Source organism: Rhipicephalus microplus, chromosome 3 (assembly GCF_043290135.1).
Source record: "Rhipicephalus microplus isolate Deutch F79 chromosome 3, USDA_Rmic, whole genome shotgun sequence".
Lineage (NCBI taxonomy): Eukaryota > Metazoa > Arthropoda > Arachnida > Ixodida > Ixodidae > Rhipicephalus > Rhipicephalus microplus.
Window position 1 is genome coordinate 8,027,750 of NC_134702.1, and position 27,739 is coordinate 8,055,488.

Sequence of the window (27,739 nt, forward strand, 5' to 3'; positions counted from 1 at the left end):
GAACCTTTCTTTTTGTATTTGTTTTTCTTTTGCAATAGGTAGCTTATGACCCACTTGTCAGGACTGGAAACCTTGTTTGCGCGAGTGCATGATGGTTAGTTATTTAGAAACGTTTTGACAGCGCCCACTCGCAGTTTTGGTTTCAAAGAGCACCGAGCTTGGCAGAAGCAGTTCTAACGGCAAGATAAACACATCTGGCCACGTGACCACGCAACACTGTGACGTGGGCGCTGCACTGACAGCCAGCGCACGCAAAGCGTTAGGCACGGAGAACGCAGGCAGTGCAAGCAAGCAGCCAACACAAACTCGTGACCACCTCGTTGATGTCGACGTCGAGAGGGGCTCCGCATATCTTGCTCAGCTTAGTTACTGTATATGCTACCTTTAGCTAGCATATACGGTAACCTTTAGGTAGCACCTTTAGGTAGCGTATACATACCTAAAGGTAGCACATACAGTAACTATAGCTCAGCTGTCGCGCGTCATGTGTTTTAAAACCGATTTTAAATATGTTTTAGGCTGTATTCGTTCTTGATACTTCATACAAGTTGCATGTGTACGTTTCCACATAAAGCTTTGTCAGTCATTATCTTGTCTTCGAAATGTTTCCGCGGTGAGGGCGTGTTGATCAGGGAACGTCAGTACGTGCAGTCTACTAATGATGACGGGCACATGGTGAGGATCAGCTGCGTACAAGTTACTGATCAGACATTCTGTGTGCAAATGATACAACTTGTTGAAGCTAGTTGGCTATAAGGAATCCGCATGCCGAGGCTCTGTCCATCCTGAGTCGCCTTGGAAGGCGAACGCCTACTGTCGGCGGCAGTGGGGGCTACGGAAGCGAAAGAGCATGAATTCGACGATGTGCACCACTGGTTTATGCACACAGCACTTAGGATTCGCACAAACTGCGGCTAGTGTGTTAGGCGTTCTGAAGCTGCACTAGCGGCAACCGGAACTACTTGACGTGGCTTCGTTCTTATTTACTTGACCGTTTGGGACGCCGATTCTTCTCTGACGTCTGCTGAGTCGGCCTCTCTTGGTTCAGCACCAAATGCAGGCGCAACAAATGCCCGCGCCTCCGCTACCGATGCTGTCGCACGCGGCCATGGCCGGCCTGCAGCCTCCGGGAGCGGGCCTGCCTCCCAGCACCGCAGCGGGCTTGCTGGCGCTGTCGTCGCTGGCCGCGCCGCCGCCCCCCACGCACCTGGCGGCTGCGGCTGCAGCTCTCAAGGACCACAGGGCCGCTGCCGCTGCGGCAGCCGCCGCCGCCGCTGTTGCTGCCTCGGATGACAAGCGGTCCGGTGCGTGTTCTTCGTCACTCGAAGCTTGCACGTAATGCCGTGGGTGGTGATGGTAATCCAACTGGTACAGGCGCAGAAGTTATTTCCTCATGTATGGGTTCTTTCTGAAGGAGATTTGACGTGTGGTTTCATATATATAATATGTCGGACGTCGATTTTTAAGTGTAGCTTTTGTTCCCTGTTAACACATGACGACCAGATGCGGAGCCCCATGAGTAGGAAAAAAAAAGCATGCTGCTTGAAACCGGTCACGTCTGTGTGACTCACAAAAACGTAGTTATTAAAAAAACGAATATGAGAAGATAGGCATGTGTAGGTTGGGCCGCTGTGGTGAAATGTCGATGGGCCGCGTGTTATTGCTATACAGCCCCGCAAACTTTTGCACGATACCGATAAGAAAACGCGGTAACGTGACAAATACGTGGGATGACTTTTAAAAGTGGAGCTGCAAGCTTTCGTTGGCCTGGTGTTGTCTTGTGTTGTCGCGTAAATTATCTTGGCTCATACCCATAAGGGAAATTTGGTGGACACTGTACCTTATAAAAAAAATTAGGTACAATGTCGCTTAAAGAGAGAGAGAGAGAGAAATTAGAAGAACGAGACGTGACGTATATATAAGAAAGTCAGAAGGGCAAAAGGATTTGAAAATGCCTGGTAGTTGGTTGGCCCTTAGATGCCTGGTGCAACCCAACACGAGGAATCGGTCATGAAACGGGTGGTGCCTTATCAGGCGCGTAGCCAGAATTTTTTTCGGGGGGGGGGGGGGGGGGCATTTCTTGCCATTTCTTCCTCTTTATGCCATGGCGAAAAAAAGTTGAGGGGGGTGGAGTACCCTGTGTTCCACCCCCTGGCTTATGTGCCCCTGTTTATATAAGGCAAGCCCCTGTGCCTTATGTTAGAAATCAAATTGTTGATCATGATGCTCCTTGGAACATTGGCACCTATCCACTCTGGGGGATCGGCCATGAGTCCGGCGGATTATACATACTGGATTTATGATTAATATTCAGTAAGATGAGCGAAAATAATTTTGAGATGAATTTTTTAATGTAACATTAATTGTGTGACAGAAATGAACCGGCACACGCGCGCTTCGTCCTCTTCATCTTCTGCTTCGCACCCACAAAATAAGGGTATTATTGCTGTGTTTTATTGGCTCTGATTAAGAGAAACTTTTTTTTTAAATATTACATACATATAGAACTTTCAAGAGAACGAACAGGGGCCAGAAATTCTAATGAAAAAGTTGGTTTGCAAAACGTTTAATCAGACAGTTTCAGGCTTTATATGTCTGTTAATTTTGAGTGTTTTTTCAGCTACAAATGTCCGCGAAATTAAAAAATATACCATGTGACAAGCCCACTCGCGTGCCAGTGCTCCCTAACGTTCCGCGTACGAAAGACCATAGCATTTGTCCGATTGTGCCGTCTCGACAGGGCTGCGACGACGGTGGTGGCTTCGCGATGAACACGTTTTGCTATCGGCCACAGAAGCGATAACCGTTGTGACTGCTTATCGCTGTCATGAACAGGTGCAAAGGAAGCGTATCGATCGTGCGCGGTAGGTTCAGGAGCAGCGGAATCGGGGCGTGCGTAGGCGTGCCAGTGGGTTTGTCAATTGGTACTTTTTTTGTATTTTCCGACATCTGTATTTAGCAGGAAAATAGTAATAAATAACAGATAAAAAAAGTTCGAAGCTGTTTAATCGAACGTTTTATTGCAAACCGATGAACAACTTTCTCATTGGCATTTTGACCGCTCTTCGTTCCTTCAATAGCTAGTTAATTAAACGGGGCCAATTAAACAATCGCAACAGAAAGTATAGTCTGACTCACTCCAGGCAACAGTCAGCAACATACATTTGGTCGCGTCGTTATTGCATTTGTCGACATATTTTTACATTCTGGCTTATAGATAGCTGAGGTATCCTGAATAACCTCCATTATTCTAAATTTTCATACTATTTTATAAAGCCACTCAATTGCTGTAACTATGACAGGCGAATATCTTTCGCGACTGCATTAGGTAACATGTAGTCGCGCGACTGAAAATCGCTTAACATCTTAGACACGCGAATAATTCGCGCAACAGCGTACTAGCAGTAAATCACGTGGCTAAAATCATGTAGGTAGCCATGGGGCTGAAGTCGGGCAATATCGCGTGAAAACTGGTCTCGTGACTAAATCACGCAAAGCTAGTCACGTGACTCGTTCCCGCCAGAATCTCGTTACATCTAAGAGTCTCGTGGCTAAAATCCCGTAATTTAGGTCACGTCGCTGCTTCTCGGCATGACTACGTAACTAGTTACGTGGCTCAGTATCTCGTCACGCGGCATGCTCCCGCCGTAATAGCCAGTCACGTGACTAAAATCGCGTGACATCATGTAACGTTTACCGTAAAACTCCGAGCAAGCGCCCTCCCTTCGGTGAAAGATAATTCGTCAGGATTTATAGGGGGGGGGGGGGGGTTCTTGCTTGTCATGCAGTAAAATTCAAGATGGCCGATAAAAAGAGGCACAAAATGGGCAATAAGAATAAAAGAAAATGCACACCCACAGTTCTAATGAAATGTTTTATTGAGTACCCATGTATTCATTGTTTCCAAAATAGTGGTGACACCTTGCCCTCCGAGATGGCGGCACCGCGCACCCGCCATCTCGGAGGTTGTGCTAAAACAGTGAGAATCACTTAGTCATACGAGTTGCAAAACTGCCAATAGGCTCCATGTATTGAAATCTGGTCACGTCATTTCCCCCTCCCCCTCTTTTTTCCCCCCGGGAGTGAGCAGATAGTCACGCCACGTGTTAGATCAGCATGCCCACTATTAAACGCATGGTGTTTTGTCTTGTTGCTCCCTGGTGGCGCGACAGTCAGCTAACTCCACAAAAATCAGGTTAACTCAAAGAGGATTAAAAAAATTGCTGGAATGGAAATCGTAACCTAGGAGTGAAGCCGTGCCTCTGGCAATATGGCGGCTGCGGCGGCCGTCTTGCTAGGGGCATGATAAAGTATCACCGTTCAGCGATTATGAACGGAGCGTTTCCCTCTCACGCTCAATGAGTGTAATGTGGAAACTTTTGGGGGTCACATAGTGTTCCAAGTGCGTCTTAGTGTTACCAGTTTTCCTTAGTAAGCCTCCGATTGGAGGCAAAGTATTTGGGAAACTCAGTCACCCATACTCGCTTTTGTGTGTTATCTCGTCAGGAACAATGGACTTTTAATATAGAACTAACGTAGAATTAACAGTAACATATCAAAGCCACTTGATCTCTAAGTGGGCACTATCAGAAAAGAACATGTTTTCGCCATCTTGGCAGTGGCGAAAAATGGCTTCACTTTTGCTGGCAAGGCACTGCGGGAGCTTCCACTTCAGCATTTTTTTTTTAATCCTCCTTGGGTTAACTGCGTGTTCGGAGTTTGGAACGCAGTTTCGCAACTGGTATGATTCGAAGCGCGGGAGGGGGGCGCTCACTTAGTCAATGGCGCGTATTGCGAATCTCTCGAAAACAGAAGTGGGGGCCCTTGCTCGGGATTTTACGGTATTCACTCGACAAATATGCTTAGCATTGTTTAACAACTAGTCAGGCAAGTTGTTGCCTCTAAAACAACGTGATACGTGCGCATTTTGGGAATCGACCGAAACAGGAGAATTATATAATGAAGCTTGACTGTACGTAGTGCACTAGCAAAAGCTTTAAAAAACTTGTTCCGCTGTTGGTTTCAGCCGCTTCAGCCTTGCGCCACCAGGGCAGGCTGCGCTTTTTTTCTTTCTAAGATATCATTCATTGGCTGATCAATTTTTTTTTTCGTCCCACTGCACGCAATCGATGCGTCTCGCACTCTCTGTGCTGCGTCATTTCCATTGTGGGGGTTTAATCACATTGACCTTTCTTTTTTTCCCCTCCTCCCTCTTACCCTACTCCCTCTTCGCGGCACTAAATACGCTTGGCCCTGGCTGTCTTGACTGGTGCAGTTCACAGCAGTGAAGAGCGACATGTAAGTTTCGCCACTTTTGCATCATGTATCATGACTTCACCACACATAAATGCGGGAGCATGCTCGCAACGCTTTTTCAATTTTAGGTCAGCGCACATCGGGCGAATGCCTGTTAGGGTGATGGCACGTACTGGTGCGGGCTTTGACTATTTGAGAGAGAGAGAGAAAGCGTATTTTCGTCATTTAGTTTCGTGGGCTGAGGCCATAATTAGGCTACGCTACAACAATGAATACATGCGACCATTATCGCTCACACATTCCTAGTTACGGTTGTGAGTGCCCCGGATAAATAGGTCCGAACGCGTAGTGCTTATCGCATGCATTGTGTTCAGTTCAGTTCGCGTATGAGCGTTTCGCACCGCTTTGTAGCTCGCTATCGCATAAAGATTGCGCGAGAATTATCGGTTCGCTCTGCTCGTGGGCGGATAAGTTGTTCCTGACGACACATTCTCGGAGCATCGGACAACGTGATATGGAAGGCGTCGCATCGTGTAGGCATCTGATATGATTGACTTCCCTCTGATTCGCTGCTACGGAGCCTCTAGCTTCCGGCCCAGTCGTGGTTGCAGTTCCCGCGCTACCGGCGCGGAGGGGGACCGATGCGTGTTTACGGCGCGTGCACGGTGCGCTGCTACAAGTGCGTGCACGGAGCGTATTGTGCCGCCCGCCAGCGCTCTCTTTCGTCTCGAAGACCCCCGTCCCCTCGGGAAGGGAGAACCGCTGGTCGATTGTAAAGGCGCCTTTGTTGCTGACGGATTGCTGCTGCGCCTGCCGGAGCGATTTCCCGCTACGGAGTTCCCCCTCCCGAAGCAGGTCCATTGTGCGCTTTCTGCGAAAAAATACCTAAAGATGGCGGAGGGGGGGAAGTTGCATGCCACCGCGTGGCAATTTGCGGTGCAATACGAGTCGGCGTTCGCCGAGCTGCGGGACTGGTCGAGGGGCGCCCACTTTATTGCTTTGCGTCTCGGGGCTCGCTCGAGGGCGTTTTGAAAGCGGTGGGGGGGTATGCGCGCTTCTTGGTTCTTTTCTTTCCTCCAGTTGTCTCCCCGCGACAAAGGGGCGGCGGTGGTGTGGGGGCTCTCTGCCGCCGTCGCTGCTGCGGGAACGTCTGTTTTTCTCCCTCCCGCGGTGGTGGGCTCGGGGAAGAGAGCCGCACGTAACGAGTCGCGGTTTTGGTTGGCTTGTTTGGCGTTCGAGAGGGACGTGAATGAAGGCAACGGTGGAAGCACTTCGCCCCACTGCCGGGAACCCCCTGGTCGGGCTCACGTTTCTCTGAAAGCCACCCACCCCGCGCGTCTGTGCTTGCTTGTTGCCAATGACAGCATAATAGGTCGAGAGGTGCTGGGATGGTAGTGGGAATCCAGTTTTATTATTTATCTTAATCTTTTTTTAAGAAAAAGGGAAGCACATTTTCGTGCACAATTCGCTGGTACACACAAAAATATAGACGCTACACTACTTTCACCGCCAGTTGAGATGAGTTGAGGAGAAAGAGGTTAGGGGGATTTCAAATAGGGGTGTCTGAATAGAATTCATGAGAGAAATGTCTGGTGTATGAAAAAAGCCCGCTAATTTTTTTAACAGTTAAGATACCTATTGTCAGAATCATTCCTTGGTTTCTCATTGGAGCTGCTCCTTTGGGGATTGAAGAAGCAAGAGTAAAAGCTACAAAAAAAAAAAAGAATACACACACACCCCACAACTCTTATTTCCCAGGTTGTAGCAGTGTATAACTATCTTGAAAACCAACTGCCAAACACAGCAGAGGTTACTGTATACAAATTTTGGTCCATTTTTCACATAGTGTAAATGTGGATGGTGGTACAAAGGGGGTTTTGAGTCGAGATCTTACTATGGTATTGACTAGAGCTATCCTCTTTTAATTCTCGCTTCTATATAGCGCATTCCATAGGGTACCCAAGCAGGTTTTCATGAGACTGGCCTGGTTCTTTCACATGGCTCTATGGCAATTACATGCATTACCAAAGGCATCCAATTACAGGGGACGCCTTCCCAACTTCTTGAAAAGCCATGGTGCATTATCACATCCAATCATGCTGCAGCTTTTAGTCATGTTCTGAAAGTGCGAATTCACAAAGTTACAGATTGCATAGGATGTCGAACTTTTGAGAAATATTCGAATACTGAAGAGCCGTTTTTACAATACGAGAATATTGTCATGTCTTAATTAGTATAAAAATTTCAGCCTCTCCTTGCCATTGCAATGCCTTTTATGAACTTCTGCTTATGCTGCTTATTAAAATCACAAAAGGAGCATTTGGAAGAAATCAATTTTATTTGTATGCTCAGGAATTTTCAGGGAATCGGCAAATTTAAACTTTCATGCATGTATTGTCAGTACAGTAAAGTATCGCCCTCATCCCCTTGTTGACAAGCATGGTCTGATCAATTACATCCGTTTTCAAGTTTCTGGCCTATGCTTTGGGTACATGCATGGCATTCAGCATAATTTGACTAAGGTTTTATGTCTGTTCAAGCACAATTGAGGTTATGGAATTTGTAAAGTTATGTAGAAATATTCCTGAATAGTAGTAACCGCTTAACTTTAAGTTCAAGGTGGTCAAGGCATCGTTTTACTTAATATTAAATTGTTTAAAGTATGCCTCTAGTATCACTGTCATCTTACAAGCGTTAGGTCTGACTTGTCAAAAAGGTATAAAGATGAGAAAGAAAGAGAAGTAAATTTAGAAGGCCATATGAGTTTCAATCATCTACATTAGACTATATCATTGTGTACATTTCTGTCACATGCTGGAATTCTTGAAGGGATGCCTAATCATTCCTTTTCTTTTTGACCTATTAGAGAAACTCCATTTCACCTGGTGAGAGAGAAAAATTCCGTGGCCGCTCTCCGGACATCGACCATGACCTCAAGAAGCGCAAAAAAGAGGATAAAGTAAGCATGTCCTTGCCTGAGCAGTTCTGTCGACACAATGATCACGTGCATGCATTTTTTTTGTGCTCATGTAGCCAGCTATGTTTACACGACAACCGGTCCGGGTCCCGTCTCACCCGACGCTCTCTGAAACTGAAAGTGCAACTGGGCTGTGTAGAACCCTTTCCAAATGATCCAAGCAAACGAGCTTTTCAGCCGTGATAAGTGGGCTGTTACTGACTTATTGCAACAGGTAACACAAGATGCACAATTTTTGTGTCCGTGCTCCTTCAACAATTTAAAGCAAAGCAGTCGACTGCACTTTCGCTGGTGTGATCAAGCCAACTTCCAAGGAAACAAGGCAGTGGCCATGCTGCATACGGGACGCTCCCCAGTGTGTCTCTTTATAAATAGGTTCAGCTGCACAAGCTTCTAATTTTAATGTCCACTGGAAACGTGGTTCTTGGTGTAGCATTCTGCTTGAAGAAAGCATAGGGACCCTGAAGTGAATTAATAAATTACACCATTAAAACTTCGTGTCATCAATTTCACCATCATTGGTTTAATTATAGATATGCTAGAAAGTGAATGTAATAAGTTTCTCTTAAGTTTCCCGCTGAAGTTTTCTGTGGTGGTTGCACAGATTTCAATGTTTTTTTTTTAATTTTGGCCACACTGGCTAAACGAAATTTCCTGAAATTTCTTTTGTTGGCGCGATGGCTTGATCACACCAGTTAAGATGCAGCAGACTGCTTTGCTTGAACTTTCAAGTTAGAGTGGAACAAAGTCCATACTGTTTAGCTATATGTTACATTGTCGTGTTGACACAACATATGCACATTTCTCCTTCAGAAGACAATGTACTTCATTTTCATGGATTAGGAACTGCCTAGGCCCTAGTAGACGTCGTCAGAATCTATGATGTCATGGCGGCTGGTGTTGAAACTTCAAGGTGGTGATGCCACCTGCATTTTTTTTTTGTGCATTCGCTTGTTTATAAAGAGTCTTCCCCTAGGAAGAATGGTGTTCTTCGTATCATCCTGAAACAGTAATTTACTAATACAAGAAAAATCATTTTTCTCCTTAGTATACTTTCAGTAATTTATGCTGGCGACTCTAGGATTGTAGTATTCAATGCCAAGGTGGTCTCCTTACAGGACAGTGATGGGGAGAAGAGTGACCAAGAGCTGGTGGTTGACGTCGCCAATGAGGTGAGCACCCTGTTTGCTCTATTGTGCTTGGTATAAATACAGTGGAACTTCGAATATGCGTCCCCCGGTCCTGCGACGACCTGTGTTTTATGACGAATCGGCTTGGTCCCGGCAAAATTTCCATAGAAGCAATGTATTAAAAACCTCAATTGTATGACACAATTTTACGCCAACCCCGCCTCGTACAACGCTTCCATGGCCTGACCGATTTGAAAAAAAAAGAGACGACTATGCAGGCTGGCACGCAGGGCACACTCCGGCAGCGCGGCTGGATTAATAAAGTCTAGAAACCGAGCTCATTTCTTTGCACACTACTCTTGCCACGCTGCATTCACGTAGCTGCTTCAGTTTTTCGACATGCAACGCGGTCGGCTTAGGCGAGCTAATCAAAGCCAACATCAGCCAGAGCCAGCTGGAGCGCATTCGTTTTGTTGCACTGCACTGCGCACTTCCACTCGTAGCGTAAGGAACCCCGAGTGAGGTTGCATGTCTGATATTTGGAGATGCGGCGTTCTTGGTCTGGCGACGCAGCTCGAATACTGCCTCGGTGCCACGGTGTGTTAGGCTTAGCAGGTGAAGCAAGCAGCTCATCTCGCTAAAAATGACAAAACGTACGTGATGCTTTATTCCCAGGGTGAGATGAAACAAATCTATGGATGATTTCGCCATTTGTTTACCGCTGTTGACGCAGTGAGTGTGTAGCAAGACGAAGTCCGAATCAAACCGGGCGGTCCCTTCAACATGGGTGCTGCCATCTTGATTTTTATATACAGTTATCGGCCGTAACTGACACAAATACTTAAATATGTACGAAGTAAACGGGAAGAAGAATAAACATACCATGTATCGATGTGGCGTAACATACACAAAAAAAAGGCCATTTCCAGTCAACTGCACCGGCTGTTCTTGAAAGATCCTTATTTGGTTTTGCCGTAGAATGAGTGGGAAGGCTCGTCTTGCTCGCTGCTTGGCACCGCGATGCTCTTAGAGAGGACACTGACACCGCCGATAAATTTTAAGGCATGTATATGAGGGACTAGGTTTCACTGCTCAAGCGTGTGGCTTTCTTACACCTTGTAGCTTTGGTAGTGCTGAACCACAGTGGTGAAACAGAGTATAGAGGTCTGGGGCGTTTTAAACACACGCGATTTATGAAAGCTTGTGTTGAGGTGTGCGCTTGCAAAAATTGAATAGGCCCACTGCCATTAGGCTGTTCCTTCACCTGTGTGCCTCGTTGATAGATTGTGCGCCGCAGCTGCAGTATCCACGTGCCACATTTGTGCCTTGTGACATCGATGTGTGTACTTTTGGTTGTGACGGCTGCGTCTCGCGATGTCGCGGAACCGAAAACCACTGATGCTCAGAGAAAAGCTTCGCATAATTGAGGAGGTGAAGAAGCGGACCGGAGTAACAAAGGCCAGCATTGCCCGTGACCTGAACATTCCCTCTCGAAGGACAGCATCCTGCGGAGGACAGCAATGATCCTTGCGAAGGACAGCATCCTGCTGAATGTGTCAAAGTTCGGCCTAAACAGGCAGGCGCAAGGGATGGTAAATATGCTGCTATGGAGAAGGCCCTCATAGAGTGGTTGTGTCAGGCACACAGTGTAGGTATTGCCGGGGATGGTGCAATTGCGAAGGAGAAGGCGAACATTATTGCGTTGCGCTGTGGCATTGATGACTTTAAAATCTCCAACGGCTGGTTAGATCGCTTTAAAAAACGAATTGGAGTTGTCTATAGTCGCTGCTGCGGAGAGAGCTCGTCTGTCAGCTCCTTCACTGTTGAGCAATTGACGGCGCTACTGCCGGAGCTGATACGGCAGTACAAGCCCTACAACATATTCAACGTGGACGAAACTGGGTTACTTTAAAACATGCAGCAAGACCAGACATTGACGTTCAAAGAAGAGAGTTGCTAATAAAGACGGCTCGGAAAAGCTTCCTGCCCTCATGATCGGCAAGTTTGAGATTGGTGTGGTTTGGTGTGTGGGGTGTAACGTCCCAAAACCACCATATGACTATGAGAGATGCCATAGTGGAGGGCTCCGGAAATTTCGATCACCTGGGGTTCTTTATTGTGCACCTAAATCTGAGCACACGGCTTCACAACATTTCCGCCTCCATCGGAAATGCAGCCGCCACAGCCGGGATTCGAACCCGCGACCTGCGGGTCAGCAGCCGAGTACTTTAGCCACTAGACCACCATGGTAGGGCAGGCAAGTTTAAGAAGCCGTGATGCTTCGAATGAAAAGGCTGCCGTGCCAGTACACGTTTAATCGCAAAGCCTGGATAACTGCTGCTTAGTTTGCCGCATATCTGCAGCAGCTGGACTCGAAAAGGGGGCTGAAGACAAAAAAATTTATTCTTCTGCTTGATAATGCGCCGTGCCATTCAATTGATATGTCACATTTGAAGAATATAAAAGATGAATTTCTGCCCCTAAACTGCACTAGCTAGCTGCAGCCACTTGACGCCGGCGTCATCAAGTGCATGAAGCAGAAATACAAGAAGTTTCTGGTGCAGCGTCGGCTAGCGTGCAAGGAACGCAAGCAGATGGCCACGAAGCTCTTAGTGCTTGATGCAATGCACTACATCGCTAGTGCATCGGATGTGGTCACGCAAGAAACTATCGCCAACTCCTTCAGGTACTGCGGTGTTAAGAGAAGTGGCACCTGTTCCAGTGAATCTGCAGTGCTTGATGATGACGAACTCGAGTTCGGGCGCTTGGAGCTGCCTGGATCTTTTACGGACTATGTTGGTGCTGACGACAATGTCGCTGTGTGCAGTGCAGTGTCACTGGATGACATTATTTAAACTGTGCGGGCTGACTGCGGAAATTTCTGATGAGGAAGAGATGGACGATACTGCAGAGGCAAGTGCTTCCATACCGACTTACACGGACACGTTGCACTACGTCGACAGCATTCGGTGGCTTGCCTGCGCACACGATGAGATCAGCGACTTGTTGCCAGATGTTGCAGCTCTCGAAAGGAAGCTAATGCGTCGTAGCTGGGCCAACTCGCAGAAAAAAATCAATTTTTTTAAGAGGTGAGAATAAAGGGTCGTTCACGCCTCCGATAAAATGCGTGATTGTCATTTTTTCACATAGTTTAATCTACATTCCTCGGAGTAGTGCAGTATTGCGTCGCGGACTTGCTCAGGCATTATGTACTGACTGTTGTGGGACGGCAATGACCATCACTGCTTATATTCTTAGTTCTTTGATTATACGACGCCCGGATTGCATGACGGTTTTGCTTGGTCCCCTGAAAGTCTCATAATCGAGGTTCCATTGTAAGCACTACCAGTCTCGGTTGAACAAAATTACATCCAGAGATAGCCTTTAGCTCATGTTTGTGATCCTGTTAATGGTAAACATTATGAAATGTGTTGTACTTTGCAATGTTTGCTGTTGTTACCATGTATTAGTTTATGATCAAGTCGGAATTCTAGTACTGGCCTAGTCAAAAGTGCACAGTCACCTTCAGCAAGAAAAGGTGTAAGCATGTGGTTGAATGGTAGTATTGATTTTCACTGCAAAGCTGCTGCTTTCCACTGGAGCAAGAGACAAAATACATCTTAAGTGTCCGAGCTTCAAATGGATGGTAGAGTGGAGATCGGGGACCCTGTTCCAAGATGATCACTTTAGGTGATGGTGTCACTTTGCATGGCATATAAGATCGCATGTTAAGTGCTTGATCACTTTCCATGACTGTCACATCCTCGCTATCCTCAATTAGCCGTATAATGACAAGCATCTGTGTAATTGCTAAGACCTTAGTGGCAATTTATCGTAGCTGTTTATGAAGTAGCTGCAAGCCTACGTAAAAAATAAATAGGAATGTCCTCAGTCTTCTTTATCACTGTGTCATAGCAGAACATCGCGCCAGGGAACATGAGGTGGTGGTCACAAGTGGAATGATTTTTGCACCCTTTGGATGATGTTAGAGTCCTTTATCTCTTGGACTGAGTCTTGAAAAATAGGCCGTAGGGCTGACGATGTATTTTGACAAGTGTTGTGTGGATGTCATGGCAGGACTCTGTGGGTGCGCCTAACGGGGCCCTGTCACCACGAGAGAATGGCACTGACAAGGGCCTCAAGAAGGAACCTCATGGATCTCCCCATTCGAGCGTCTCCTCCAACTCGAGCACGCCATCCTCCTCCAAGCACAAGGAAGGGGCTGGGGACAAGGGAGGGGGCACGCCAACTCCCAAGGCAGCCACGCCTACCGGAGCTGCACCATCTTCCTCTCATAAAGGTGCCAAGGCTGCTGCCCTCGGTACGGATCATCCATGTACCTGTGGTTCTCTCATACAAAGTCCACTAGGACACGCCTGAGGGCCACCATGTTATTGTGCTACATTTAATTTTTCACCAAGGTTGCATGCTTTTGTGTGCACCATTCACCGAAGCTCATCGATTACTTGTACGACTGTCTTCTTTCTTCTTAGCAAAGTAGTCAGGAAAAGATGCTATTTGCTCTATTGAATGATCATTGATGTTCAGCATAAAATGCAATCTTGATGAGAAATTGTTGTGCTAACACTCGAGCACTGAGCTTAGAGTGATATATCAATTCTTTTACTATAAAGAACTCTGTGCCATTTCTCTGTGGAGGTGCGCGACCAGAGGAGCTGACAGCAGCGAAATTTTCTTCGGGAGTTGTCCAAGGAAAGCGTTTTATTGTAGGTTCTAGCCTTCCGCAGACGATTGTGATAGGGCGAGCTCAGAACGACGACAAAAGCACAAGAAGACGAGCACTAACTTCCAACTGAGTTTATTGTGCAGAGCACGAAAACATGTAAAGGTGACAGTATACCATGTGACAAAAAGTCATGGGACATAAATGAGCAATGCAAAGATGAGTAAGGCAAAAAAGACAAAAACAAAAAACAAAAAGAAATCTAAGGAAAGACACAGAAGAACTATGATTAGTTGTGCGCGTTGAGACTTTCAAGGAACCCTAATTCCTTCTCGGACAGAGACACTGAAGGCTTGCTAATCCACGAGTCCTGTTGGCATGCTATCTGCGCAGCCTTAACAATTACTTGGGTGTGATCATCTTCATGCTTATACAGCGTCACTGTGTCCTCAAAAAGTGCGCACGCAGTTGCACGCAGTGCAGTGCTGTGCAAGAAAACCATCTTTCCCATTGATGACAATGTTAGCATTTTCCTTCAGCCGATCGTTCAGACACCTTCCAGTCTGTCCGACATAACATGCACCACAGGAAAGGGGGATCCTATAGACAACTCCCTGGGAACATTGCACATACCTGGTTCTATATTTAACTTTACAATCAGTGGATGACTGGGTCTTCAGGGGGTTTTTTGCTATGTTCGTGATAGCAAAGCAGCAGCAGCTTCTTTGCGATGTTCGTCAGCACCCAGAGCAATCTCTTAAATGGCACACTAGTATGATAATGCATGTTTGACATGTCATTTTTGAAAAGGATTAGTTGTCATGATATGCACAATTGTCCACGTTTGCTTTATAGGCTGTCCTGCCGTGAGCTTTTACTCAACCAACATGAAAGTCATTGGATCCTCACATTTTGACTATTGAAATCTGAACACCCATGTACTGCATATGTTTAGGTGCATGATTACAGCCCTGACTGAATTCATCCGTGGCCCCCACTATGGCATGCTTTGTAATCATATCATTGTTCTGTCACATTAAATCCTTGAACTTGCGTTATATGTTTTATATTGATTGGTACATTTTAATTAATTTTACTTTCTTGCAATGGACACTTGCCTTTATCACACTTTTCGTTAATAAAGTTAGGTATTCATCTTTGGTCATCTGTATGCCATGCAAACGGGCTTTGTTATCTCCACAAGTTCGGGGTGCCTTTCTCTCATCTTAAGCTTTTATAAGTTCTATTGTGCATGTAATATAAGGCCTTCAGGATCATAAAATGCCTTTGTTGACGTGCATATCATGCAATAGTCTTACATTCGCTTCTGTACGTTAGACAGATGAGACACAAGAGAAAAGTGTCTTATAAACGGAGACAAGCACAATTGCTCCCTTTTTCATCTTGTGTGTTCGCACACTGGTGATCGTAATACCAGTACTTTTTTCCAATTGCCCTACTTAGTGAGTTTGCATATGTGGGCCTTCATTCTAAGTGAAGCCTTTTTCTTGAGGAAAGCAATAGTTGAGCAATAGTGATGGCAGTTGTTTCCTTGCAGGACCTCCATACCCGTATCCTCTGCACGGTGGAGGACCTGGCGCTCATGGTATGCCAGCTGATCTCAGTGCAGCAGCCTATCCACAAGGTGTTCTGCATAACAGTATTGCACCAGGGCTCAACTCGTACTCCAGAGGACTGGTAAGGGCATTTTCCTGCACAACACTGATGTTGAAAAAACTGCATGAAGTTGGAATCCTTGCGCCACGTATTTCAGCCTAATATGTACCAACTAGCCCAACATAACATAATGTCAAATCGCTGTTGTATCATCCATTGGCTGAATTGAGCATGGTGCGCTCAGTCGTTATAGGAACCACTGCAAAAAGCTGCCACTCGTGTGCGTGTGATTGCAGTGAAAAATCTACGTATTCAAATAGAACAAGTTCTCAAGGTCATGATACATGCTTAAATTATTTTCTTTCCCTGTGCCATCCTTCTCTGCTTAGCTTTCAGTGCTTTTGTCGGGATGAGAGAAGAGAGAATACAATTGCAGCGTGTGACAGATCTTTGTAACTCCACTCGTACCAGATGGATTCTAAAATAAAAATTGTTTCGGCGCTGAATTCGTGAGGCAGCTCCTTTAGTCAATCGGTTCCATGGCTACTTGAAAAAGGGTTGCAAGGCCCCTTCGATGGATACCCCCCCCCCCCCCCCCAAAAAAAAAAAAACCAGAGAGAAAGCTACACAAGCTCTAGGAAACAAGGCAACACATGGGAATATGTGTCTAAAAAAATGTCCGCACACCGCGACACTGACACTGGTCAACACTGCCATACTGGATCAACAACTTAACCTTAGTCCCGAACCCACAATGTGATCGTTGGTGCGAGAAGGTGTTGCTCGCACCAACAAGCCTTCTGGTTGTGAGCAGCACTCACGAGGTCACCAGTTTGAAGGCAGCTGTGCAGGTCGCAAGCATATCTATCACCCGAGATGTCTCGACCGCCTTTCTCACCAGCAGCAAAGACTGTGCAGAAGACAGCTATCCGTCGATTACATCATTCCCACTGCGTACACTCAAAACACTCGTGACAAAATGGTGCAGTAGGACAGAGAAAAGGGAGCTGCAGGTGCATCACCCACGTGGCGAAATGTTCAGTACGATTAGCAAAGGTATCGGCAGCGACTGAGACACCCAGTTCGAACAAACGAGGGTCGCTTTTCTTAGTTCATGCATCTCAAGATAAAATGAAGGAAGCAGAGCGCGACACCACAATACCAGCATTGAACGGGTTGTGTCCCACTTGCCACAGGCAGCTCCACAGAGCTTTAAGGCTAACTATAGTCACTCGACAATAACTGGCATCCACCCAGCATAAGCTGCAGAAGAGCCAGTCATGAAGAGACATCAGCTCTGTGAAGTGGGACACTGCTAAAGAGGGCGGAGTCTCGATGACTGGCTATGCCTTCCTTCTCCCTACGGTAGAGAAGTGGGGCGAGGCCACACGAAAATTTCAAACCAGCTGAAATTTTTTAATGCTGAATTACAATAGCTGAGTTTGAGCAAAATTTTCTGCTGCTTTTACGACAAGTGTGTTCCAATGAGAGAGTCTGAGTGGATTCAGAGTGGGAGTGACTCCGAGGAGCAGGAAAAGTTGCTCCGCCGAAATTGGCGAAGTTGACTGCAACTCCGCGTGATGCGCTCCCTTTGACACGTTCACCCGCTTGGTGGCGCCGCTGCTGTCGCGTGTTTTGCGACTGCTCAGAGTTGGAAAGCTTCAGTTCCTGCACAAGCAGTTCATCGATCGTGTCACTGTCACATAAGCTACTACTTACGAGTGCTATATCAACAAAATTCGACAGCGGAATTAGTAGAATGGAATAAATACACAAAGGTATTCTGGGCAACTCAAGAAGTTCCGCTCCTTCCTTGCTTCCGTGCTTGCTCCAGGGGGCACGGACTGTGTTTAAATCGCGGTTTCGGATGTGTTGTTTTACGCCAGAGCCGAGCGCTGGCTCACAGTCCATTGGTTGCTCCAACTGTGCCACTGGAACTCAACATAAGCCTTGTAACTTCCTTATTATAGCACATATTCACAATATTTTTGCAAAAGCATGTTCACATAGCAAATGTGAGCATATTTCTCTTCGTAACAATTTTTTAACCTCTGAGTTCTATACCGGCCACTTAAATTACTATCGCTTGCAATACAACTCTTCCAAAAAGAAAAAGATAATGTGGTGTGTCCCACCATACATACAGAGAACACATAAACAGATATTAATGCTTTCACATTACTGTGGCTGACTAGGCTAGTTTAGTTGGTTGTGCATACTTAAGGTTAACAGCACGAAAATAACACACGGTGGACAGGAAAAAGATGCTTGTTCTGGGTTTTTCCTGTCTGCCGTATATTATTTTCGTGTGGTTAACCTTAATTACTTATTCACATCAGCATTAGTTGATGTCTCTTTCCCAGTACTCTCAGTAGCGCACTGTCTCTTTCCCAGTGCTCTCGGCAGCCATGACGATTTAGCATGCTGCGTGTGCACGCTATTTGACAAATAAAAAAATTCAGAGCTCTTTGTGTGGATTCTGACTCTAAATGAAATGGATAATTGGTGGCTCAGTCTGCATTATTAATGGCAAGTTACGTGATTTTGTTGATTATGTAATTGCTTGTAGCTTTTTAGTAATCGTAAGTTTTGAAGTAATACTTTTTATTTGGTGAGGGAATCCCCAGTAAATGTTGTACATGCCCTGAAGAACGTCCTATTGCATTGTTTACACAACAATCCGCATAACATGAAAAACACACACAGGCAGGGAGTGGGAAGCAGCACCAAAAAAAAAAGACCCTGCAGGGATAGGTTGAATACGATGAACAGCTCTGGTCCGATTAAGGCCATACTTTATTTGTGGTCGACGTCTCATCTATATTAGGTACAACTTAGAAAGACAGTGGTATTTTCCACCTAAAATGCACATACACACTTGCCTGCACCAATGATCTCACTGTCGGAGAACACCACTAACTATTGCATCAGCAGGACAATTCCTTTAGTCTCATGGCCAATCCGTTCCTGTGCTTCAGCCATCGAAGCTAGGCGTTTTTTTTCATCTCGATTTCTTATTCCAGAAAGAAATTCCAAGAGGTGTCAATGCCAATTCATCAGATCACCGTTTGCTCATTTATTAAAACTCTGCTCAAGAAGAATGGTACGACTGTGTTCACGACAGGATAGCAAACCATTAAAGATCATTTTCCTCTGTCTCTTTAGTGTCGCTTTAAGTTTTATGGTTGGACTATCTGAGCCACATAGAATAAATCAGGAAAAAAAAATTTCAATGCAAACTTGTAGCTGTAATCTCACTAATGTTACCGTGCTAGGGTAATCATTGTGCTTGTTATCTTAATCACCCTTGCACTATCATGACATCTTCCAAAACTTGGCATTATCAGTAGTTTGGGCCAACTGCGAAGTTTATGTTAGGGGCAAATGTTGAAAGTAAATTGATAGAGCCTGCATTTAACTTCAGTCTACATGAGCTATTTGCTTACTTTGACATTCATCTTTAATTATTTTTGCAGAAGCTCTTGTTACCTTTTTTCATTTATTTTATGTAGCCTTGCAGTTTTGTATGAGCACATGCTTGTTTATTTTACAGTGAAAGCTGTATGAGATCAGAGCCCCGCCGCGGTGGTCTAGTGGCTAAGGTACTCGGCTGCTGACCCACAGGTCGCGGGTTCAAATCCCGGCTGTGGCGGCTGCATTTCCGATGGAGGCGGAAATGTTGTAGGCCCGTGTGCTCAGATTTGGGTGCACGTTAAAGAACCCCAGGTGGTCGAAATTTCCGGAGCCCTCCACTACAGCGTCTCTCATAATCATACGGTGCTTTTGGGACGTTAAACCCCACATATCAATCAATGTATGAGATCAGAACACGGGTCACGCGTGGTGCCGTAGTTGTCCCCCACCGCATCCTGTAACCACTATTACAGGAAATAAGAAGACAAAAACTTGGTAAATAAAAAACGCCAAGGACGCAATGGTATTCGAACCTGGGCCTGCTGCGTGCCAGCCTAGTATTCTATTACTGACCCACGCCGGTGCTCAAAACACGTCTCAAAACTTTCCTTAGGCGGGCTTGAGGTCAGGAAAGGAATTGCGTTATTATAAGTAATTAAGCGTTTTAGAACATGAAAGGGACAACCAGGCAGGACACATTGCGAATTGCGTAAAGAGTGGGTTGTCCAGTGATGCGACCCATTACATAAGCTTGTTCTTGTTCCCCTATTAACTGTGACGCATACCTACGTCTGGCATAATTCTTGCTCGTCATCAGCCACTGCTTAAAAAACTGCACAAAATTCATAGCAAGTGTGTAGTGGGTACCACGCTTCTCCAAAGAATGAGGAAGGATGGCACAGGGAATGCTGGCCTACTACACAAAAATAATGATTATTTATGGCATAGTGGGTATCCATCAAGTGTGTGTGTAACAGTTACCCTAAGAGTGTTTAGAAAAGGCTTTTAAAGGCCGCTCTTGCACCTTTCGCTGCGACTGTGCTGCGTGTTGGCACAGGCCTGGCGTGTTTTCTTTTTTTTATATATACAGTGAAGTTTGTAATTCAAATTTAATAACATCCAAAAATTTTGTTTGAATTGTTTGGTGCTGGCATAAATATCACACAGGGTAGCATGCCAAAAAAAGCAGAGATGTCAGATTATCATGTAAATTTCTGCTGTCTTATTATTTATTTTTGCTAATGGCAATCGGCGTTATTTTAGACTACTTCGAAAATTTATGTACATAAAAATTGAGCTAGAAGTAAAAAATGCAGCTAATATTCCTCGCTGACACGAGCAAGAGGTATCGACTAAATTATTTGTGCATATTGAATCCAGTAGTTTTCTCATATGAAAACGGAGTGGGCCAGCAAATATTAGAAATTTGTTTGAATTAACTGAAAGAGTAGAAAAGAAGTTTGAGTTATCAATATTGAGTTATCAAGTTATCAATATTGATTATTCATTCTCGTCGAAAGTGGTCATGTTGGAGATTTAATGCAGGGTATGCTGTTGTGTACCATTGTCTTGCTTTTTCTTTTCTGTCTTCTTGCACAGGCGTTTTTTTTTTTTTTTACTTTTCATAGTGGAGCAGAGATGTATCTTAAGCTATGATGCTCAGAACTTAACCCCAAAAGCTGCAACCTTATGAAAGCAAAATTTTTGGGCAATAAAACAAGAAAAAAATTTATAACAATTTTTTTTACGTAGTTGCTCCACCCCAACTGCTGTTGGCATTGCCGAGTGCCATTGGTCACTGCTAACGATTCGAGTACCAATTACAAGGTTCAGTGGGTGTTTCAGTGCCAGTAGTGAGGTGCTGCCTCCGTATTTATTGCCTTGCACAAAACTTGGGAAGGCCATGCATTGTCTATTGCAGTGTTGCCATTATTTTTCTGATATGTTAATAACCTGACCCCAGTTCATGGCTTCAATGCAGGTTGGCTATGAGCCACATCCATCGATGCGAGGATTTGGCTCCATACCAGCAGGAAAACCGTGAGTCTTGGAAATTTCTTTTTGTAGCAAACACTCTATTAAAAAAGACAAAGATGCAACTCTTTGTCACAAGTGCTATGTTTCATGTACCGATTATAGTTTATTAGTAAAATACCTAGTAAAAGAAGCCAAGTGCAATGACAAATTTGCTTGTCTGTACCTGGGTGCAGCTGGCAGTGTACATTGTGCATTACAAACCTAGGATTTCTGGTTTTCAGAACAGTTTGTCTTTTTCATGACGTGCTTTGTGTAGAAAATTTAAAGTGTACCTTTTTCTTGCAGATTGGTAGGTAGCCGATATTTTCGAACAGAAAAAAGATATAGTACTCTAACAGTGAACCTATCAATAAAGACCTTCATGACAGGATTGAGTTTTATTAAGTTGATTACATTTGTGTAATGGTAATGTCAGTGTGTTCTTCTAGAACTGTTAAATGTGACTAAACACTTTGTAAAAAGGGATTGAAAGTGCTTTACATGCACTCAAATGTTCTTTTGATAAATGATGATGATGATATGTGGGATTTAACGTCCCAAAACCACCATATGATGAGAGACGCCGTAGTGGAGGGCTCGGAAATTTCGACCACCTGGGGTTCTTTAACGTGCACACAAATCTGAGCACACGGGCCTACATGTTCGTTTGATAAACTCCACTTATAATTGTTCAGTAAACAAAGGTCTACATTTTGGTGTGTCTTCCTGTTTTAGTGTACACACACTAGAGTGAGCCAGATAGGCTGGACAGCACTTTCATTGTTCTCTCAATTTCTTTTTCTTTTTTTAGTTGTGCTCTTGTTTGTTGAAGTCTTCTAAAAATGGATATTATTAAGGGGAAATGCGAGTCGAAAAACGAATTTTTTTTTCAAAAATTGCATATTTTTTATTTTATTTGCTTTGACAAGTATAGTTTTCCTACTTTAATGACTAAAAAACTGACGATTGCAACTAAACTTGAAATATGTTAAAATCGCTTTTAAAGAGCGCAAGGTGGCTACTAAAAACCAAAAGGAGCGCATTCTCTTAAAGTCCCCTGGAAATCATCACCTGGCTATACTTGTCATTGCATTTCGCATGAATAATTTACTAAAACCACATGCTTAAAATAACCATGTTTGCCAAGCTATCGTGGAGAAGGAAAACACCTTCAAAAAACATCTTTTCTGCATAGTTGACCTTTCACTTAAACCTTAAAATTTTTTTCAATATTCATTTTTGGGCAACTTCTTGAGTTTAGAAATCATGTTTTTGGTAAATTGTGATTGCCCAATCAGGATGGAATTTTGCCTACATATTCCTTAACTTGATATTCCTTAACTTGTGAAGGGTGCAAGTATTTTCATGAAAACTTAGTATCACCTGTATAATCATTGCAAAACTAAAATGAATATAGTTAGTATGGGCTGAGAATTGTAAGCATTTTTACATTACAATTTTTCTTGGCCTTGACCAGCAGGTCGCGGGTTCAAATCCCGGCTGCGGCGGCTGCATTTCTGATGGAGGCGGAAGTGTTGTAGGCCCGTGTGCTCAGATTTGGGTGCATATTAAAGAACCCCAGGTGGTCGAAATTTCCGGAGCCCTCCACTACGGCGTCTCTCATAATCATATAGTGGTTTTGCAACGTTAAGCCCCACATGTCAATCAATCAATCAATTTTTCTTGGCCATTTAAATTTCTTATATGCACTTTCTTGATAGTTATTTACATACTACAGTTAATGTAGAGCAATATGAGCCATTAATGGCCAAGAACCATAAACGTTTAGTGGCATAAAAATTTTGTCCAAAACCAACTATACGTTACACATTGTCATGGCATAAAGCTAAAGCTAAGTGACTTACTATAAAACTAATTACATATTTGAAATTAGCATAAATGCCTACTTATACAGCAAAAATTTCCTTGTCCTGGGCTACAGATTAACACAACTTTTTTTTTTTTTTTCAAATTGCATCTTTCCTTGAATAACCCCACTCACCATTTTTATAAAAAGTCACAGCTTTGCCGCAAATGCAAAGCAAACAACGCGATAGCAACAAATTGGAAGGTCATGCGCCGCATGGCAAGTAGATCGAAACGTGCGCCGCGTCTCTCACGCACAAATGACGCACGAAATGTACTCACAGGTACAGATGAACGCGAATAAGCGTCTCGGTTGTTACTTCGCTGTGTCTGAAAAGTGCGCCCTTCTCGCAAACGGAGACTGTACAACGATTGCAGTGACCTTTGTGCGCCCGGTAACTGAAACATTCCAGTGAAAGCCCAATGCCAGCCAAGACTACAATGCTCCCCCACCACGAGATAACGGGGTGCCAGCAAGCGTCCAACATCTCCACTCTGAGGGGCAAAGTACTCATGGGAGATGAGAGCTATCTTGCTGGTAATGCTTATAACGCGATAGTTTCCCCCTCCTCGCCGAGATGCCCATCACCAGCAATAAGCGTTAGATATAAATAGCTTGCTGTTTGAACATTGAAGGACGTGCTGCTCGGTGGCTTCGTAATTTACGCCTCGCATTCACGACTCTCAGGTTCCGCGTTTCTGCGTGCCGGAGTCTTTTTCAGGATTTTTTCTTTCTTGCGTTTTCCTATATACTGATAAGTATACATATACTTTGAGTGATAGCGATGCCGACGGCAAAATCCAGTGGAGAGTGTCCATATAATTGCTATCGCAATAAAAGACTACTCGTTCTTCTGCTACAGCCAGCCGTTTTGATAGAGTGGCGTTGACATGCTTTTCCACACAGCAGCAGGAAATTGCTGACATTTGGATGAAAAAAATGATCTTCTCTTGCACAGGGCATATTCCTTTCACGTGAGTGCCGAAGGTCAGATGCAGCCAGTGCCATTCCCCCCAGATGCATTGGTAGGGGCAGGCATTCCGCGGCACGCACGGCAGATCAACACACTGGCCCACGGAGAAGTGGTGTGTGCTGTCACCATCAGCAATCCAACCAAATATGTCTACACAGGAGGCAAGGTATGTGGTACCATTCAGTCTTTTGCGTGCACTATCTTAAAAAAAAACTGAGCATTTCATCGAACTGCTTACTAGATTGCATGCTTACTCATGTGCAGATGTTTGCTGCTGTAGCTTTTGACACCTAAGGTACTTTTAGACAGATTCTCCACTCGACATGTCACCTTGGCTCTGGAAAAACTATGGCAGTGCTGCACATCATTGAAAGCGGTCACTGCACTTCAACACACCATGGGTGGTCTTGAGAAGAGTGATCTTTTTCACTCGAACCACAATGCTGTTTTCATCTCAGCAGAGTGACAGATCATGTGTGCTGGGCTACATGTACTGAAGAGGAGCATGTTGAAGACTTCCATAGGGCTTGTTTTACACATACACACATGCAATATTTTGCACAAACAAGGATAATAGAATGGTGTAAGTGCCAGTGATTTTCTGTGTTTAATGTCTGGGCCTAACAGCTTTTTGCGGCATAGATGTAGATGTATAAAACCTCAACTGCCTTATGCCTAGCTGTGGTGAACTGCTTCTTTATTGCTTCACAAGTTAAGCTGTTAAAGGGACACTAGAGAGAAACAATGAGTTGTTTTAGATTGCTAAACTGCCCTCTGAGTACTCTGATGTCATAAGTATCACTATCGTGAGTTCATTACTAGCTGAGAAAATAAAGTTTGAAGTTATGAGGCAGTTGGAAAACTCCAACCAAAAATTGTATTAAAAAACCCAATATTTCGAAGCCAGACCGGCTTTTTCCTCGGGGGTGACAAAAGCTTGCTCGCATGCCTGAACTCTGTTGAGCCTGACGTACAGTTTACAGTGAAAAGAGAGAACTATTCGGCTCTCCCCTTTCTAGATGAACTAGTGAGAAGGCAACAACAGAACCAGTTCATTTCAGTGTTCAGAAAACCCACCCAGACAGAACGCTACCCACGTTTCAGCTCGAATCACCCCACATGCCACAAGTTTTCTGTGGCGCGAAGCCTTTTTCGGAGGGACAAGAAAATAAGCTCATCGCAAGGATGACAGGGAAAGAATCATCAGTGACCGCAGCACCAACGGCTAGACAAAAGGGTTTGTTCACAGAGCCCTTCGCAAGAGTAACGACAATGCGTGTCAACCACTTATGTCGCCGGCGCCAGCGAAACAATAGCCCGTATACTGAATAAGGCAGGGGTCAACGTCGCACACAAGCCATCCACCACTATTGGCAGCTTCATCCCTTGCCCCAAAGATCACACGACTGCAGAGAAATCTCAAGGCGTCTTATACCAGATCCAGTGCACAGACTGCCGCGCTTATGATATTGGGAAAACAAAGAACTTCTATGAAAGGATGCTACAACACAAAAACGACCTCAGTCAACTTAACAGCCAATAGAGTGCAGTAGCGGAACATTGCGAGCGGTTTGACCACCACATCCACCTGGATGATGCAGTGATTTTGGAATAGGAAAGGAACACCCGTCGGCGACTCCTTTTGAATCCTAGCATATTCAGCAGGGGCATCAACCGCTCCACTGAGACATTGCCCTCCCTCTACTGCCATGGCTTGCGACCGGTCACGGCGAACCTCTCATGCAAGGGGAGCAAGAGTATATAAGCGTATCATGTCTCTGGCTTTCTCACCCCTGAGAAAGAAGCCGGTCCGGCTTCGAAACATCTTGTTTCTGAATACGATTTTGGGTTGGAGTTTTCAAATTGCCTCATTCCTATTCTAACCAGGCCAGACTTCTGCCAAATGTTCACCTTCGAAGGTTAAAGTTTAATTCTTAAATTTCGCCCTGTACCGTATTTACTCGATTCTACCGCGCCCTCGATTGTAACGCGCACCCGATTCCAACGCGAAAAAAAAAAAAAAAAACGTAAGACATCGATTGCAACGCGCACCCATTTTTCTCGTTGGCCCGCACGATCACACCACTTGAAAAAACGACTCCTTTCGGGAGCGTCTTCCATTTAAATATGGGGTACGGGCGAAGCTTGTGCCCATCTGACGTGTAACAGAGCATTGCCGTCACTGTAGTTTTACCGTGGACCGATGTCAGCACGCGAACTTGCTTCGCCCCCTTCTTCTCGACAGTTGTGGTGCCAGGCATGTCGAAGTAAAGAGGCGTCTGATCAGCATTCCCGATTTGCCCAAGCAGGTAGCCGTTGTTGCGCCCAAGTTTAGGACGAACCTCTGAAACTGAAGCTTTTCATCGTACTCCTCCATAAAACTTTTCGCATATACATGTTCCTCTTCGGAGGTAAAAGCCTTTCCTCTTCATACAGTTAGTTAGCCAGCACCTGCTCGCTTTAAACTGGCTCTGCATTAGACCTTTTTCTAAGACTAATTGCATAGCCCGCACTTGGAGCAGTTCTGTCGTCACGGGCTGCTGTGCCGCTCGCTGCTCAAGCACATACTCGCCGAGCAGCTCTTTCATTTGCGGAAACCGACCCTGCTGTGGTCCACTGAAGTCTTTGCGTGAAGCTTTGCTGTTGACAATCTTCTGCTTTTGTTTCCGCCAGTCCCGCACGCACGTTTCGGGAACTCCGAACGACCGCGATACGGCCCGATTTCCGTCCGTTTCTGCACACGCGATGACGTTTCTTTTAAAAGCGGCATCGTGGTGCACTCGAGTTTTTGGAGTCAGCCCTTCCACGCCGTCGATGCTAATGCACTACTAGATGACAAACTCCTCAGCACACGTACGAAGTGCCGCACATGGGAAACACATAGGCAGAAATGGCCGACGCGCCATGCCAACGCACGTAGGGGGCGGCCATTTTGGATTTGCCGATGGCAATAGATTGACCGTAACTTTTTTGTTCGTACTCGATTCTAACGCGCATGCGATTTATGAACTCGCTTAACCGGAAAAAAGGTGTGCGTTAGATTCGAGTAATTACAGTAATCTCCATGCGTAACGTAAGAAATTACACAATGCATTATTCGTATTTTCGGGACATTGGCTCTATTGACTTTGTAGGATTGACTTCGTATGCATTTACTTCGTATACTAAGTCTATGGCACCCACAAATTACAATGCACTCCAATTTTATTGACTAACGGATGCCAAGACTGTCAAGTGTCAAATGAAAGTGGCGGTGCCCGGGTGGGTTCAGCGGATTAGGTTGCGACGCATCATGTAGGAACGTTCTCACAATTGCGATATAACAGCGGGGTTTGCAGTACATAGGATTCTACGAGAGCTATGCCGGGACCGATAAAATACAACAGCCGAGAAAACACAGCAATGAGGAACGTAACAGCGGGGTTCCACTGTATACTGAACAGTTATATGTTCTTCAGGCACGAATTATATTGCAGTACTGTCTGTGAATGAGTCGAATTGCAATAGGCACTCTGTGTTCCATTCCAAAAAAGAAAGTTAAGGAATGAGTTCATTTGTATCAGTTTCTGCAATCAATTTTAATTAGTGTACATGTAATAAAATTTCTAGTTCTGCAATCAGTCAGCTTCAGTCCTTGCTAAAAAGAATCCAATATTAGGCCCAAAATGCTTGCACAGTTTGTTTTTAGGGGCGAAGCACCTTAGGGTGTGGGTCGTTTCCTTCTCCGTCGTATGTATGTAGCCACTTCTAGTTTATGAAATGCTCACTAGGTGGCATTGTGTGTATATGTCCTTGGGAACAATAT

At 45.0% G+C, this 27,739-nt stretch overlaps 1 protein-coding gene across 2 annotated transcripts in view; it reads left to right on the plus strand.

Annotated features, from left to right (window-relative positions):
- The window catches only part of LOC119183211 (transducin-like enhancer protein 4), a 75,534-nt gene that overhangs the window by 31,561 nt on the left and 16,234 nt on the right, over window positions 1–27,739 (plus strand). For both annotated transcript variants that reach the window (XM_037433604.2, XM_037433606.2), the window contains exons 6-13: window positions 1,049–1,304; window positions 5,276–5,298; window positions 8,123–8,215; window positions 9,352–9,405; window positions 13,441–13,684; window positions 15,606–15,745; window positions 21,060–21,118; window positions 23,920–24,100. In XM_037433604.2, coding sequence (XP_037289501.1) covers window positions 1,049–1,304; window positions 5,276–5,298; window positions 8,123–8,215; window positions 9,352–9,405; window positions 13,441–13,684; window positions 15,606–15,745; window positions 21,060–21,118; window positions 23,920–24,100 — 1,050 coding nt within the window. The remainder of the gene's footprint in view (window positions 1–1,048; window positions 1,305–5,275; window positions 5,299–8,122; window positions 8,216–9,351; window positions 9,406–13,440; window positions 13,685–15,605; window positions 15,746–21,059; window positions 21,119–23,919; window positions 24,101–27,739) is intronic.